This window comes from Rhinatrema bivittatum, chromosome 15 (genome assembly GCF_901001135.1).
Source record: "Rhinatrema bivittatum chromosome 15, aRhiBiv1.1, whole genome shotgun sequence".
NCBI classification, from domain to species: Eukaryota; Metazoa; Chordata; class Amphibia; order Gymnophiona; family Rhinatrematidae; genus Rhinatrema; species Rhinatrema bivittatum.
In genome coordinates this window covers 1,513,366-1,531,505 of record NC_042629.1, presented here as the reverse complement: position 1 = coordinate 1,531,505, position 18,140 = coordinate 1,513,366, and the positions used below count along the sequence as shown (strand labels likewise).

At 44.2% G+C, this 18,140-nt stretch overlaps 1 protein-coding gene across 6 annotated transcripts in view; it reads right to left on the bottom strand.

The window, feature by feature from the left end:
* The window catches only part of BACH1 (BTB domain and CNC homolog 1), a 286,366-nt gene that overhangs the window by 206,790 nt on the left and 61,436 nt on the right, over window positions 1-18,140 (bottom strand). For all 6 annotated transcript variants that reach the window (XR_003852950.1, XM_029579253.1, XM_029579254.1 and 3 more), the window contains one exon: window positions 4,953-5,159. Coding sequence is in view for 5 of the 6 variants with exons in the window: in XM_029579253.1 (XP_029435113.1) it covers window positions 4,953-5,159 (207 nt within the window). In the remaining variant the exon portion in view is untranslated. The remainder of the gene's footprint in view (window positions 1-4,952; window positions 5,160-18,140) is intronic.

The following is an 18,140-nucleotide window of genomic DNA, read 5'->3' as shown; positions in this document are numbered from 1 at the left end:
ACAACCTGATTTGCCATCTCCAAAAGATTATTCTCTGCCTACAGGAGTTGGGGCTAGTGATAAACTTTCCCAAGTCGCATCTGCAGCCTACCCAACAGTTGCAGTTCATAGGGGCGTATCTGGACACCACCAAATGCAGAGCTTTTCTTCCAGCAGACAGACGACTACACTTACGAACTCTTCTACTCCAACTGCTGAACTCTCCATCGCCAAAAGCCAGACAACTATTAGTGGTCCTGGGTCACATGGCGGCGGCCAATTTTATGGTTCCCAACACCAGGTTACATATGAGACACCTACAGTGGGGGCTAAAGCGTCAATGGAGGCAACACACTCAGCCGTTGACACACAAGATTACACTTACTGCCCAAATGAAAAAAAGAGATCACTTGGTGGCTATCCCCCAGCACATTATCCAAGGGAGCTTTGTTCCGGATTCCCGGTCACAACATGGTCCTGACCACGGATGCATCACGGAAGGGCTGGGGAGCACACCTGGAAGTGTACGAGACACAAGGTCTATGGTCCTTGTCCGAACAGAGCCTTCACATCAACTTGCTGGAACTCAGGGCGATCCGCAACGCCCTTCTAGCGTTTCAAGACTACCTGAGAGGCCGCAGAGTGATGATTTATACGGACAATCAGGTAGCCATGTTTTACATCAACAAACAAGGGGGATCCGGTTCATGGCCCCTTTGCAAGGAAACACTACTTATTTATCATCATGCTCATCAGCATTGTATCCATCTACAAGCAACTTACCTTCCAGGAATGGTCAACACGAGAGCGGACAGGTTAAGTCGCATCTTCCATCCTCACGAATGGACTCTCAATTCGGACATCGCCCAACATGTATTCGAACGGTGGGGAACCCCAACCATCGACCTCTTCGCAACAGAGCTCAACGCGCAAGTCCCTCGTTTCTGCTCCATACATCCCAGCCTTCTCAGAACAGCTCAGGACGCTTTCCTGATCTCTTGATCCCGAGACCTCCTTTACGCTTTTCCTCCCATTCCCCTCATAACGAGGACCATTCAGAAGTGCATAGAGGACAAAGCGCGCCTGATCCTCATAGCTCCAGCTTGGCCGCGTCAACCTTGGTACAGTTTCCTGCTCCGATTGTCACAGGAACCTCCCATACGTCTCCCTCGACGTCCCGACCTTCTCGTCCAGGATCAGGGAACTCTATTGCATCCTTTACATGCCTCTCTTCATTTGACGGCATGGCTGTTGAACGGTGCCTTTTAACGGAGCAAAATATATCACAGCAGGCACAATTGATCCTTCTAGAATCCAGAAAATTGTCCACCAGGCGCAATTACAACTATAAGTGGAAACGTTATTCCTTATGGTGTATTTCCAAGGGCATACAACCTGTTGATTGCCCGCCAGAAAGGCTTATTGACTACCTATGCACCCTATACGACACTGGGTTAGCCACTTCTTCCATTCGTGTACATCTCAGTGCCATAGCAGCTTATCATAGACTGTTCAATAATACATCTATCTCTACCCATCCACTCCTTTCTCATTTCATTAAAGAACTGTCTCATTTGCGTCCTCCAGTTGCCATGGAGCATCAACACAGTACTAGACCAGCTCATGTTTCCACCGTTTGAACCTTTAGAATCGGCTCATCTCAAATATCTCACGTGGAAAGTAGTGTTTCTTGTTGCAGTAACTTCAGCACGAAGAGTGAGTGAATTACAAGCCTTAGTGCACTATTCTCCATATTTACAGTTTTTTCAACAAAAGGTGGTACTTAGAACGCATCCATCGTTCTTACCAAAAGTGGTTTCACATTTTCACATCAGAGTATTGAATTGCCAACCTTTTTCCCAGAACCTCACCATAATGCTCGGGAAAAACTTCTCCACACGCTAGACTGTAAACGAACACTACAGCATTATGTGTCCAGAACAAATTCCATTTCTAGACCTTCACAATTATTTCTCTCCTTTGATCCAAAGGCTCCAGGATTGCCTGTCTCCAAACGTACCATCTCCAGTTGGATCGTTCAATGTATACAATTTTGTTATGAGAAAAACAACATACCTCTCTCTTCCACACCTACAGCTCATCAAGTACGAGCTTTATCAACTTCATGGGCTCACCTTCGAAATGTACAACCTATAGACATTTGCAAGGCAGCTACTTGGTCTTCCCTCCACACATTCACTTCGCATTACTGCCTGGATCAACAAGCCACTGCAGATGCGAAAATAGGACAAGCAGTTTTGCACTCTCTATCCTCTGAGGTTCCGTGACTGCCATTCTCCTTTGATCACGTTCCACCTTCGCCCTTATTCTTAACGTGATCAGGAGCTTGGGACTCCCATGAGAGCATGGCTAATTCAGCCCTGCTATCGACGGGAAAAGCAAGTTTGCTTACCGTAAACGGTGTTTCCGTAGATAGCAGGATGAATTAGCCATGCTGACCCACCCTCCTCCCTAGCAGTCACCAAGTCTTCAACTACAATACAGCTTAATCACAGACTGAGGAGATCTTGTACTTCCTGCGCGGGAACTCACGCGCAGCCGCAGAGGGACTCAAAAATCAACCTCTGCTTTATCAAGCTCCGCCTCCCGGACCTGATGGACAGATCCCATGACAGCATGGCTAATTCATCCTGCTATCTACGGAAACATCGTTTACGGTAAGCAAACTTGCTTTCTACTATTTTGCCTGGCACAGACATCAGACTCACTGGTCTGTAATTTCCTGGATCACCAGTTGATCCCTTTTTAAAAATTGGCGTTACATTGGCAACCTTCCAGCCTTCAGATGTTATTGATAGTTTACAAATTTGCAATAACAGGTCCATAATTTCATTTCTCAGTTCTTTCAGCACTTTGGGATGTGTACCATTTGGTCCAGGTGATTTGCTACTCTTTAGTTTTTCAATTTGCCCTAGTACATCTTCCAGGTTCACTGAGATGTTTCAATTTCTCTGACTCATCATTTTTTAATATCATTTCTGGCGTGTGTATATCTCTTACATCTTCCTTAGTGAATAATGAAGCAAAGAATTCATTTAGTCTCTCTGCTATGACTTTGTCATTCTTAAGTGCTCCTTTTATCCCTTGATCATCTAATGGTCCAACTGATTACCTCTCAGGCTTTTTATTACGATTGTACCTGAAAACGTTTTTATGAGTTTTTGCTACCACAGCAAGCTTCTTTTCAAATTCTCTTTGCCTTCCTTATCAATGCTTTGCATCCAACTTGCCAGTGCTTATGCTGTTTCCCCGTTTTCTTCATTCAGATCCCTTTCTTGAAAGATGTTCTTTTAGATATTATAGCCTCTCTCACCTCATCTTTCAACCATGCTGGTAGTCGTTTAGAAAAAAATTGGCAAGAAGGCTAATGTGTGGAATACATCCATTCTGGGCTTCCAAGATGGTATTTTTAAATAATATCCATGCCTGAGCTAAACTCAAAGTTTGCAGTTGCTCCTTTCAGTTTTTTCCTAACTATTTCCCTCATGGTTCAAATAATTTTGTGTAATCTGCAAATTTGATCACCTTACTTATTCTCTTTTCCAGATCATTTACAAATGTTATACAACACAGGACCTGGTCCTGATCCCTGTGGTACTCCACTAATGATGATTCTCCATCTGGAAAACTGATCATTTAGTCCTACCCTATGTGTTACCTGTATTTTACCAGTTATTAATGCACAACAGAACACTGCCTCCTATCACATGATTTTTTAATTTCCTGAGGAGTTTCTCATGAGGGACTGTTTCAAATGCTTTCTGAAAATCCAAGAACACTATATATTAACCTGATCACCTTTATTTACATCAGAGGTTCCCAAACCTGTCCTGGAGAACTCCAAAACAGTCAATTTTTCAGGATATCCACAATATACATTTGCATGCACTACCCTCCATAGCATGCTAATTTATCCCATACATATTCATTGTGAATCTGAAAACTTTACTGGCTGGGAGTCCCCCAGGACAATTTTGGGAACTTCTGATCTACAGGTTTATCTACACCTTAAAAACAATCTAAAAGATTGGTAAAGTATGACTTCCCTTTGCTGAAACCATGTTGACTCTTCCCCATTAAGCCATATCTATCTATATGGCCAGTGCATAAGTTTTTAAAAATGGCTTCTACCTTTTTGCCCAGCACCAACATCAGATTCACCAGTCTATAATTTCCTGGATCAACCGTGGAGCCCTTTTTAAAACTGGTGTCACATTGACCACCTTCCAAACTTCATATAACATAGCTGTTTTAAATGATAGGAGATAGGTTACAAATCACCAGAAACAGGTCTGAAATTTCATGCTTTGGTGTATTTAGAACTCTGGAATGCCCACCCAGACTTGGTGATTTGTTACTCTTTAGTTTGCCAATCTGATCTATTATATCCTCCACTGTCACAGATATTTGTTTTAGTTGCTCAGAATCTTTGCCATTAAAGAATGTTTCAAGTAGGATTTGTTCCCAACATCCTCCTCACCAATGATCAAGGCAAAAAATTATTTTAGCACTTTTTTGCTATTTCCTTTTGCTCTCTAAGCACCCCCCTTTTGCCCTTCAGGCATCTAACGGTTCACCTGACACACATGGGCTTTTTTGCTTTGAATGTACCAGATCCCAGCCCTACTTCCAATTGAGTTGGAAGAACAAAGGAGCAGGAGGAAACAGACAGAGTATGTGACAGATCCTGAAGCTTTAGCTTGTGGTGCTGTGAGACCCAGGGAGCAGCTTTTACAAAGCTGCCCATCTGTATGCACAGATGTCATGCTTGTACTTAACTCTGCCCAGACTGAGCATAGCCGTTTCCAGATTTTTGGATTTTATGCTGGCAGATCTGGCAAGCTCATGTTCAAAGTGAGTTTACGCGCATATCTGCCACCTAATTTCTGCATGCTTTTCCAAACCCACCCCCTCTCAACCAGAGGAAGAAACACCATTTCACTGTTACATACCAATTTCTCTATTTCACTCTCCAGGTTCTGGATGCAGTCGAGCTTTCTCTTGCGACAGCGCTGTGCTGCAATTCGATTTTTACTGCGGCGTCGTATATCATGGACATAGTCCAGCTGCTCAGAATTCAGTCTGTATGTTTTCAGCAAGGATTGAAAATCATTTCTAGAAAGTGAACTGACTTTTTGTGCACTGAATGGCAGTTTCACCTGCAATATAAATACACAGTTCAGACCACCAGGCAATTTGCTTCCATTGATTAACTAATAGTAAGCAATAGTAAAGTTACATAACACCAAAACAGATCAAATGTGTCTATATGAATACAACCAAAGTCTGCAAGGAAGCTTAATGCACCGCTTAAAGCACAGGAAATGTAAAGTGGGCCAGATCTGTAGTCCTTTTCAGCCGTAGATGTGTTACGGTAAAGCACTGCTGAAATGTGCCAGACAGAAAGAGAACAAGATTGCCTGAAGTTAAGAACTCGTACATCAGAGAGGTTTGTTGCTCCAGCATCCTATATTCTAGATCTTCATGGCCTTCCTGGACAATAAGTGGCCACCACCAATCCAGTTGGTTTCTGGGAGGTTGTAACCTGATATCAATCGCTGTCTTTTCTCATCACTACAAGCCTGCCAAGCACTGACCCAGTTCTTTCTAGAGAGTGTCTACCTAGCTATCTAAATGCCTACAGGATCTCTGGATCTCCTTCCTCTTTGTCCCAATTCTATTTTCATATGTCGACAGCCCTTTGCTCTTACTATGTCACAGGGGCTACCGCCGCCATTGGACGACCCCAGTGACATAGTGAGGGCAAAGGGCCGTCGGTGCCATTTTGACTACTGGCAGCCGACAGCCCAAGTCCAGGAGATTGCTCCCGGACCCCTGCTGGACCACCAGGGACTTTTGGCAGGTCTTGGGGGTGTCAGGAGGGTGGGGGGTTGTAGTAAATTAATTTGGTAGGTCTTGGGGAGGTCAGGAGGGTGGGGGGTTGTAGTTAGTATGGCTCTCACGGAATTACATTTTAAAATATGTGGCGTTCATGGCTCTCTCAGCCAAAAAGGTTCCCGACCCCTGCTCTAATGATTCTTTTATTGTTCTTATTCTTGACTCGTGACATTTTATTTAAGATTTTTTTTTTTATACCTTTTATTAGGCTCTAAAAAAAATAAATCTCTTTTCTTCATTCTTTCAGATGTTAATGCTTTTCATGCTACATCTATTGCTAAAATATGAATTTGGGCTACAAAAAGCCCAAAGAGCGGAACAGTAAGGATAAGGACCTTCATTTTCATGTTTTATTGCTCTTTATTTTTCCTAGGAATTCATAGGGTTCATTATGACAAGAACAAAAACAGGAGAAATCAGCTGAAAAAAATGACTTCTTATTTTTCCAGGTAAAAATCAGAATTTATTTTGGTGGACAGAAGCCAAGATCAAAACAATATTAAGCAAGTTCTCCCACCCACTCAACAGCATCTCTACCTTCATCCCCTGCCAAGAATCTCCCTCTCCCCCTCCCCGACTCCCCTGCACTGCAACAGCATTCATCCTTACTGGTGGGGGCTCCAGGCTTCTCTTCTTCAGCAGTAGGCTTACTCCTGTGCTTTCAAGCATTGCACTTTTGCTTTTGCCCAGGAAGTGCTTCTGGTGGACAGGATCTGTTTCAAATGTATTCGCAGCACCAGATAGCAGACACTTTGGCTGTTTGGGGGTGAGGAGGCAGGACTGGAAACATGGTATTAGCAGCACTGGAGGGTAGGACTTGAAGCACAGCGGGTGCTTTGGTCCACACTGGCTTTCAGAAGTGGCTGGAGGTCTTTAAATGCTGCATCTGCAGCTCTGGAGCAGCTTTTTAATTAGCCTAAATTAGGGTGAATATCAGTTTAAAGCAATTGTCACCTTTGGAAAAATCAGGGAATTTAGGAGTAAACATTGGTTTAAACTGAAACGAAACGAAGGACCTTGCGTATGGGGTGAAATTCTTCTATGCACAAAATAAGAGCGGGATCTGGGGTTGATCGTAACTGATAACCTCAAGGTAGCCAAATAAGCGGATAAGGCGATGACAAAAGCCAGAAGAATACTTGGGTGCATAGGGAGTGGAATGGTCAGCGAAAAAGGGAGATGATATTGCCCCTGTATAGGTCCCTGGTGAAACCGCATTTGGAATACTGTGTACAATTCTGGAGACCGCACCCTCAAAAGGATATTAACAGGATGGAGTCGATCCAGAGGGTGGCTACTAAAATGGTCAGTAGTGTTTGTTCTAAAGCATATGGGGTTACATTTAAAGATCTAAACATGTATATCCAGAACAGTGGTTCTCAACATTTTTCCCCATCGTGACATACCTAACAGACCACACTCACATGTGTGACACACAGCTTATTACAATTTACGGCGGAAATAAAGATCCAGTATTAGTTTTATTGTTAAGAATGACACAAGGAAAAGATACGTATACTGTCTGAACAGAAATTTCATAAACAGTAAACATCCCACACCAAAACAGCACCAATTTCCAGCACTTAACAGTAACCACCTTACCTAAGAAAAGGCAACACTGAAATATTACACCAGGCCTTAAGACACCAATTCATCTCCTATTAGGAAAATGGACCAAGTCAGGCTGCTATAGAGCCCTACACAGAAACTACACGCCAGCAGAGAACCTCACCTGAATCACATGTGCTGACCCTCACCTAACAAAGAATAAAGAGACCGAAATGCATAACTAAAAGCATGCAGAAAAACTGAATTGGAAACTGCAATAAGACAGAGTCTCTGTATGTAGTACAACAAAGGAAAAAAAAGAAACATCACAAATCCTTATAAAACAAATCAAGAAATACAAAATCAGACACCAATAAAATATTTCAAAATAGCTGACACAAAGACCCAGTAATGAAAAATAAGGAAGGGCTTTATTGAATCTTGCCCAACTCTGGCCGAGTTTCACTCAAAGAGCTGCCTCAGGGGCTAGTATAAACAAATAAAAGTACTCACATACATATAAAAAAGTGACAATGGTATCAGGTTATATGTAGTGTTTGCATCTGTACAAACATTATTTTTGTATACATATGTGTGTGCAAATATCTAAAGGCATTGTCACTTTTTTATAGTTAATTTTATCTATGCCAATGTGACTTAGTATTTGGCTTTATATCATTATTTACTATTAGGTTTTATAATTTTTTTATTACATCTTTTATTTTTGTAATGCATTTTATCTGTTGTCTCATTTTATATGTATGTGAGTACTTTTATTTGTTTATACTAGCCCCTGAGGCAGCTCTTTGAGCGAAACTCGGCCAGAGTTGGGCAAGATTCAATAAAGTCCTTTTTTACATCGATCCAGCTATCTGTATTTGTTGCTGTCAGCCATCTTGGATCGATTACCGGTTTGTTTTCTTGGATGAAAAATAAGGATACAAAAAATGTTTTGCTCTGCATACCTGGGAATGTTTGATATCCAGGTGCCCTGAGATTGTTTTGAATTAGCAGGAGGAGGGGTGGTTTGCTTGGAACTTTCTCCTCTCTCTTTCTCACGCTGGCTCACAATCACTCACATATACACATGCTTTTTCTCTCTCACTTATATAGACTCTTAATTACACATTTACACACATGATGTCTATCTTTTCAGGCTTACACACACAGGCTTTCAATCACACACATACATGCTGTCCTTTTCTCTCACACACAGACTCTCATTCACAAGCTTACAAACATGCTCTCTCTCTTTCTCTCATTTACACACAGGCTCTCAATCACATACTCACATGCTCCCTCACCTAAACCAGCTTTCAATCAGACACATACTCTCTTTCACATCTACAACCTCTCAATCATTCACATACATGCTATCTCACTCACACACACACAGGATCTAAAACACACGTGCTTGCTCATTCACTCACTCTCTCCCCCGAACTAGCGGCAGCAGCAGCCTTCTCCACTTCTAACCCTAAAGGCATTCTCCAAGCCGCGCTGCTCATTTCTCAGGCTGCACCTTTCTTTTCTTCGGGCCAACGCTACCTGCACTAGAATGGTCTCTTCTTCCCGCGCACGCACCCACTGATCACCACTTCCTCTTCAGGGCCAGGGGGGGCGGGAAGAAGAGAGCATGCCGGTGCTGCTGACTCCAGCTCTCCTGCCGCGTTCCGCCCGGGCTTTCAGCGTTTTAAGCCCAGGTGGAGGGAGCAGCTGGGTCAGCAGGGGACTGGGAAGTGTGGCGACACACCTGCATGTGCTTGGCGACACATCGGTTGAGAACCACTGCCCTAGAGGAAAGGCCAAACAGGGGTAATGAGACGTTTACATACCTCCAGGGTTTTCACACACAGGAGTCAGGCCTCTTTCAACAAAGTATACTCCAGAAGTAGGGGTCATGGGATGAGGGTGAAAGACTCAGGAGTAAGCTAAGGAAATACTTCTTTACAGAGAGGGTGGTGGATGCATGGAATGGCCTCCCCATGGAGGTGGCAGAGACAAGGACAGTATCTGAATTCATGAAAGCATGGGATAAAATACAGGGGATCTCTGACGGAGTGATAGGGATTGTGAAATTGAGCAGTTATGCGGATGAGCAGACTGGCAATAGTGATCATAATATGATCAAAATTTGATTTAATGACTAGAAGAGGAACAGGGTGCAAATCCAAGGCTCTCGTGCTAAACTTTCAAAAGGGAAACTTTGATAAAATGTGAAAAATTGTTAGAAAAAAAACTCAAAGGAGCAGCTACAAAAGCAAAAAATGCCCAAGAGGCGTGGTCATTGTTAAAAAATACCATTCCAGAAGCACAGTCTAGATGTATTCCACACATTAAGAAAGGTAGAAAGAAGGCAAAACGATTACCGGCATGGTTAAAAGGGGAGGTGAAAGTGGGGGAGCGTGACGTCACGCTACGAGATGGCCGCCTGATTCCTGAGCTCCCGCTGCCTCTCCACTAAATCCTCTGCAATCCGTGACTTCTTTGCACCTATTGACTAGCTTTTGCACCGAGAGAGCGCAGACTACCTGTAAGATGACCAGCAGGAAAAAAAACTACAGATCTCCAACGCTTCTCTTACCAAAAAGATGGCTCTAAAACGGTGAGCGATCCTCCTATGGAGGAAGACGGAGGCCAAGATGGCAGCGCCTGGAGCGCCGAATTATCTGATCCTGCTACTAACGTGCCAGCCGCTGGGGACGCTTCCTTTTCCGAACACCCGTCCCGTGCCGAATTCAGGGAGTGGTTCGCCGGGATACGGGCTGACTTAAAAGCGTATCGGCAGGAACTTTTAGCCCGCGTGGATGAGGTTAAGGAGGACCTCACGGCCTTGGACCACCGCGTCGGCGATATAGATGTACGAGTGGAGGATCAGGCCAAACAAATAAATGCCAACAAGACCGCTTGTGATGCATTGCGAGCCGAGAATGCTCAACTAACAGCAAAACTCGCTGATCTAGAGAACAGGGCGCGCCGGAACAATCTCCGATTCAGGGGCTTCATGGAGACGTCGAGGCCTGAGGACTGCCACGTGTTAATTCGCAACTTCTGCCTCTTCCTGCTCCGGGAGACCAGCTCGGCGGCGGACTCCGACCCTCCCGACATCCAATTTGACCGAGCTCATAGGGCCCTGCGAGCCCCCCAGCCCAATCGCCCACACGATATTATTGTATGCTTCACCTCCTTTAAAATCAAGGAGCGGGTCGCGGCGGCCCGGGAGAAAAATGAATGGGAGTGGAACGACCAAAAAATCGCAATATTCCCTGACTTATCGCAAGCAACGTTACAAAGCCGACAGGCTTTTAGGGAAGTGACCACATTCCTACGCCACAAAACGATACGATACTGGTGGCTCCATCCATTTGGACTCTCCATCTCCCACGAGGGTGTCGCCCATAACTATCTGACACCGGAGGAGGCCATACCGAGCCTTGCTGCTATGGGCCATGTGGGCCTCCAGCCACCTCCAAAGAATACCGGCTCTCTCTCTGCCCGAGTGCCTCCACCGGCATGGCAGCGAGTGGGAAAGAGGAGCAGTCGACTACGGCGGCAAACAGGGGGCCCCACCTCCGCTCAGGGTCTGACCTGATCTCCTTATATGCTTTAACTAAAAGGTTTCCTTAGTTTTCTAGGTTTAGCCGGTCATCACAATGTTGTATTGGGGTCAGAATGTTTTCAAGTTGGTGCGAACTATGTCAAACGGATGAATGGTTTACTTTTCTCATGTGTTTATTCGGTGGGGGGGGGGGAAGGGGAGGTCGCCGTCTCTTGCTTCTGTGATAGTACTCACTTCCCCTTTTTGGGGTGGGAGATAGCCTCCTAGCAGACTATGGCAGGCGTTTTTTTCTTTAGGGACCACAGACATGCCTGGGTCCATACAGGGGTCATGCTAATTCGTGCTGTTCTTATTGTGGTTGTGGGTGTGTTACTCCTCCATGCTGCATATTTTTTGCTAATGGTAGGTTCTCTCTTTTCTCTGTTCTCCTGCGATATTCTTGATTTTTTCTCCCGGATGGTAGCGCTGCCCTTAGACTCAAAAAGGCCATTCATCATTACCATAGTTGGTATTGTTTGCCCACTTAGGGCCGCTGTTTTTTTCTTGGCGGGTCCTGAGTGTGGTCTCTGACCATCTGTATGGCTTGGCTTAAAGTTTTGTCCCTCAATGTCAAGGGACTCAACTCCCCTCAAAAGCGATCTCTTTTTTATAAAGAGGCAGCTTCCACAGGGCCGGATATAATTTTCGTGCAAGAAACGCACTTAAAGCGTAGATATGAAGCCCTAATGAAGTCCCCTAAATTTCCAAATCAGTTTTACTCTGCAGCAAATAAAAATGCTAAGTATGCAGGAGTGGGCATCCTTTTTGCATCCCATGTGGTGTTTGAATGTAAGAAGGTTGTTGCGGACCCACAGGGTCGGTACTTGTTACTGGGAGTTACGATGTTTAATCAGGAGTTCACACTCCTCACAGTATATGCCCCGAACAGAGAACAGGCGGTGTTCTTTAGACACCTTCACCATATTCTCACCCAACATGCACAGGGTTCCCTCATTGTGGGAGGAGATTTTAACGTACCTTTGTCCCCAGCTCTGGACACCTCTAAGGGGTTCACTCACACTGCCAGGGTGCACTCCAGGGCCCTCAGGGATCTCCTATCAGAGCATAACCTGGTGGATTCTTGGAGAGCCACTTACCCTCACTCCCGGTCCTACTCTTTCTACTCCCAACCACACGATTCCTATACTCACATTGATTATCTGATGGTAGATAAAAATTTGTTTCACCGGATTCGTAGTCCTGAGGTGGGGGTGGTGACCTGGTCTGATCATGCCCCTGTTTCCCTACAATTTCGCCTGCCCATCGGAGATCAGGGCTCCAAATTTTGGCGGCTTAATGATTCTCTTCAAGAGGCTCAGTTTACACAGACCACCATGCAGGTGATACGAGAATTTTTTCTCATAAATGCTGGATCCGTTTCCTCACCAGTCACTGTGTGGGATTGCTTTAAAACATATATCAGGGAGCACTTTATCTCCCACTCCTCCTATGTTAAAAAGAAGAAGGATGAGGCTTGTTCCCGCCTACGGGCTAGAATAGCGGATTTAACTGCTCAGCACAGTAAATCCGGCTCCACTCGTCTCCGGACGCTGCTTAATCAGTCCAGGGAGGAGCTACATAGACTGGAGCTTGATCACATTACTCATGCACTTAACCTCTCTAGACAACTTCACTTTGAAGGGGGCAATAAAGCAAGCAAGATATTGGCACACCAGCTGAAAAAACAATCATTTCAAAACCACATTCTTAAAATCAAGAACGACCAGGGGCAGATCAAAACGACTACAGCCGCTATCACGCGGCAATTTCTTCATTTCTATCAAACGTTATATTCGGCTGAATCCCACATTCAGGCTGCAGATATCTTGCAATACCTCTGCGATCTCCCTCTTCCCAGACTCATGCAGGACATGCAAGATAGCTTGAATGCGGAAATCACGACACCTGAGATCCTTGAGGTCATTAAAACTCTCAAAGTAGGTAAGGCCCCGGGACCCGATGGCCTGACAGCCACATTTTACAAATCCTTTAGACATGTCCTAGCTCCACACCTACAGAGTCACTTTAACTATCTAAGAGGCGGGGGACAGCTAAACCCAGACTCTAATACGCGGGCATCACTATTATAGCCAAGCCCGGCAGGGATCCAGCTTTGTGTGCCTCCTATCGGCCGATTTCACTAATTAACCTGGATAAAAATCTTGGCGAAGATTTTGGCCGATAGGATTAATAACTTCATTATGCATATTATACACCCAGATCAGGCAGGATTTATACCAGGCCGTATGGCTAGTGACAATGTACGTAAAATTATCAATATCATCTGGGGGGCCAGGCAAAGTCGGGATGCCCATCTACTCTTGGCCATAGACGCAGAGAAAGCCTTCGACATGGTTCACTGGCCTTTCCTGTTCCAAACATTGCAGGAGATGGGGGTTTGGTTCCTTTTTTCATAACTGGATTTCTGCCCTCTATCACAACCCTTTAGCGTGTCTCAAAATCAATGGCAGATACACTACTCCCTTCCCAGTACAGAGGGGTACCAGGCAGGGATGCCCTTTGTCGCCTTTACTTTTTGCCATTTTTCTCGAACCCTTGGCCATCTCTATCCAAAACAATACAAAGGTACAAGGGTTTCCCCGCACACACTTGTGAGCCCAAACTGTCGCTTTTTGCTGATGACATCATTTTCACAGTTGGTAACCCAGTGGGATCTCTCCCGGTGCTCGAGTCGGAACTAGCTCACTTTAGTGCCCTTTCCAGTTTCAAGATAAACTGGGATAAGTCCGAGATTTTGAACCTCACCTGCCCCCCCCCGACATAGTAGGCCACTTACAACAAGCTCATGCATTCCGGTGGGCGACCACCAAACTTAAATATCTTGGGGTGTACTTGAGTAATAATATATGTGATCTGTACCAGCATAATTATGTTCCTCTACTTAAGAAAATCGAGTTGGATTTGGAGAAGTGGGGCTCCCTACCGCTCACGTGGATTGGTCGCTTAGCTACCATAAAGATGAATGTGCTGCCACGGTTTCTTTACCTTTTTCAGACATTACCAATATCACTCAATCGGGCCACGCTACTTCAATGGCAACGGAAATTGCTCCGCTTCTTGTGGCGACGTCGTCCTCCTCGAGTGGCTCAAAATATTCTTTACCAGCCTAAATCGGCGGGTGGACTGGGGCTTCCTAATTTGACATGGTATTACGCGGCTGCCCAGCTCCGGCCCATTATCGATTGGCACTGCACTACTGCTGTGAAACCGTGGGTCACCTTGGAACAGGCCTGGATTGCGCCGGCCCCTCTGGCCTCACTCCTTTGGCAACCTGATAACTCGTGGAGACCCAACCTCCAGCTCTCACCTTGCACCAGACAAACTTACAACGTATGGAAGCAATGGAGGTACCGGCTGGTGGGGAGATAAGACTACTTTTCACTCACTTACTTATTCCACAACGTAAAGTTCCCGGCTGGACTCCCCAAAAAAGCCTATGAGCGTTGGAAAGCTAGTGGTATCTCATGTATATGCCACGTACTTCAGCAGGGCCAACTATTATCCTTCTCCACTCTTCGTGATAAGTACCATTTACCTGCCACAGAATTTCTTCCATACATGCAACTTCGCCACTTCTTACTGTATGTTCAATCTAGGGGACTTATGGCTCCTTCACGCTCCCTACTTGAAGGTTACTGCGCCTCGTCTAAGGCTGTGGGAGGCCTCATCTCCAAGCTCTACCAGCAGCTACTAACTCGTCCGTTTAGTAAACATGCACATATGAAGGCTTGGGAGGCTGATCTCCAGAAATCACTCTCTGAAGAGGAATGGACTTCCATATTCTCCAAATTATCTCGTGGCAATGTGTCCACTCGGATTATAGAAGCCAACTACAAGATTCTATACAGATGGCATTTAACGCCGGCGAGGCTACATCGATATTACCCTCAGGTGGACAGTCGCTGTTGGCGGAATTGCCACCAGGAAGGGACCTTTCTTCATGTTTGGTGGACCTGTGTCTTTATTAGCCCTCTCTGGTCCTACATCTCTAGGCTGTTGACCGACCTGCTTCGCACGCCTTGCCTACTTACGATGGAGCAGGCGTTACTCTTCTCCTCATGCGAATCTCTACCTCCCCATGCTCAGACCTTAGTGCAGCAAGTCTGTACAGCGACTAAAATGGAGATCGCCTATCGTTGGAAGAGGCCTCAACCACCTACTTCGGACGAACTGTTACAACGCTTGGATAGTGTCTGCCTTCTATACCGTCTTACAGCACTGAAATACCAAAGACTTCCTAAATTAACCTAATCTGGGAACCATACATTTCGTGGAGAACCTTAATCTTCAAGACTCTTTAAGATCTCATATGATCTATTTTCTATTTAAACTTTAACTCCTACCGCTCTACCACTCTGGGTGTAGCCCTAGAGTTATTGCAGCTTGGAGTGATGTATTCCTGTTCAAGACCACTTGGACTTTCTAAGGCATGATGGGGGGAGGGGGCAGGGGATATTTACACAAACTTTGCTGTTGCTACTGCATTATGTTGTTTTTTCTCTTTTGACCTTGACTCATGTTCTCGATGCCTGTTGTAATTTAATAGGGGTTGTACCTGTTTATCGTGTATCACAGCAATAAAAATTCTAAATTTAAAAAAAAAAAAAGGGGGGGGGGGGGAGGTGAAAGAAGCTATTTTAGCAAAAAGATCTTCATTCAAAATTTGGAAGAAGGATCCAACAGAAGAAAATAGGATAAAGCATAAACGTTGGTAAGTTAAATGTAAAACATTGATAAGACAGAGAATTTGAAAAGAAGTTGGCTGTAGAGGCAAAAACTCACAGTAAAAACTTTTTAAAATATATCCGAAGCAGAAAGCCTGTGAGGGAGTCAGTTGGACCGTTAGATGATCGAGGGGTTAAAGGGGCACTTAGAGAGATAAGGCCATCACAGAAAGATTAAATGATTTCTTTGTTTCGGTGTTTACTGAAGAGGATGTTGGGGAGGTACTCGTAATGGAGAAGGTTTTCATGGGTAATGATTCAGATGGACTGAATCAAATCACGGTGAACCTAGAAGATGTGGTAGGCCTGATTGATAAACTGAAGAGTAGTAAATCACCTGGACCAAATGGTATACACCCCAGAGTTCTGAAGGAACTAAAAAATGAAATTTCAGACCTATTAGTAAAAATTTGTAACCTATCATTAAAATCATCCATTGTACCTGAAGACTGGAGGATAGCAAATGTAACCCCAATATTTAAAAAGGGCTCCAGGGGCAATCCGGGAAACTACAGACCGGTTAGCCTGACTTCAGTGCAGGAAAAATAGTGGAAAGTGTTCTAAACATCAAAATCACAGAACATATAGAAAGACATGGTTTAATGGAACAAAGTCAGCATGGCTTTACCCAGGGCAAGTCTTGCCTCACAAATCTGCTTCACTTTTTTGAAGGAGTAAATAAACATGTGGATAAGGGTGAACCGGTAGATGTAGTATACTTGGATTTTCAGAAGGCGTTTGACAAAGTTCCTCATGAGAGGCTTCTAGGAAAAGTAAAAAGTCATGGGATAGGTGGCGATGTCCTTTCGTGGATTGCAAACTGGCTAAAAGACAGGAAACAGAGAGTAGGATTAAATGGACAATTTTCTCAGTGGAAGGGAGTGGACAGTGGAGTGCCTCAGGGATCTGTATTGGGACCCTTACTTTTCAATATATTTATAAATGATCTGGAAAGAAATAAGACGAGTGAGATAATCAAATTTACAGATGACACAAAATTGTTCAGAGAGTTAAATCACAAGCAGATTGTGATTTATTGCAGGAAGACCTTCCTTGTGAGACTGGAAAATTGGGCATCCAAATGGCAGATGAAATTTAATGTGGAAAAGTGCAAGGTGATGCATATAGGGAAAAATAACCCATGCTATAATTACACAATGTTGGGTTCCATATTAGGTGCTATAACCCAAGAAAGAGATCTAGGCGTTATAGTGGATAACACATTGAAATAGTCGGTTCAGTGTGCTGCGGCAGTCAAAAAAGCAAACAGAATGTTGGGAATTATTAGAAAGGGAATGGTGAATAAAACGGAAAATGTCATAATGCCTCTGTATTGCTCCATAGTGAGACCGCACTTGAATTCTGTGTACAATTCTGGTCGCCGCATCTCAAAAAAGATATAATTGCGATGGAGAAGGTACAGAGAAGGGCTACCAAAATAAGGGGAATGGAACAGCTCCCCTATGAGGAAAGACTAAAGAGGTTAGGACTTTTCAGCTTGGAGAAGAGACGGCTAAGGGGGGATATGATAGAGATGTTTAAAATTATGAGAGGTCTAGAACGGGAAGATGTGAATCAGTTATTTACTCTTTCGGATAGTAGAAAGACCAGGGGGCACTCCATGAAGTTAGCATGGGGCACATTCAAAACTAATCGGAGAAAGTTCTTTTTTACTCAGCGCACAATTAAACTCTGGAATTTGTTGCCAGAGGATGTGGTTAGTGCAGTTAGTATAGCAGTGTTTAAAAAAGGATTGCATAAGTTCTTGGAGGAGAAGTCCATTACCTGCTATTAAGTTCACTTAGAGAATAGCCACTGCCATTAGCAATGGTAACATGGAATAGACTTAGTTTTTGGGTACTTGCCAGGTTCTTATGGCCTGGATTGGCCACTGTTGGAAACAGGATGCTGGGCTTAATGGACCCTTGGTCTGACCCAGTATGGCATTTTTTTATGTTCTTATGGATAAGCCATATGGTCTCTCTGCCATCACGCTTGCATTAGTGTGATGTTGAATTCAGTATAGCATTCTGTTATATATTGCAACGATTTGGTGAGAGGAATATCTAACTTTGAAAAGCTTTTAAAAAGCTTTAAAAAGAAATATTTGCTGTTAAATTACAAAAAAAAAAAAAAAAAAATCAGAAAAAGATCACACACTTCTGATTATAGTTACTAAATTAAATTACATATTTGCTAGTACTGCTGCTAATTGGAGAAATTACTTACCTGATAATTTTGTTTTCCTTAGTGTAGACAGATGGACTCAGGACCAATGGGTATAGTGTGCTCCTGATAGCAGTTGGAGACGGAGTCAGATTTCAATCTGACGTCAGCACCAGTACATGTAC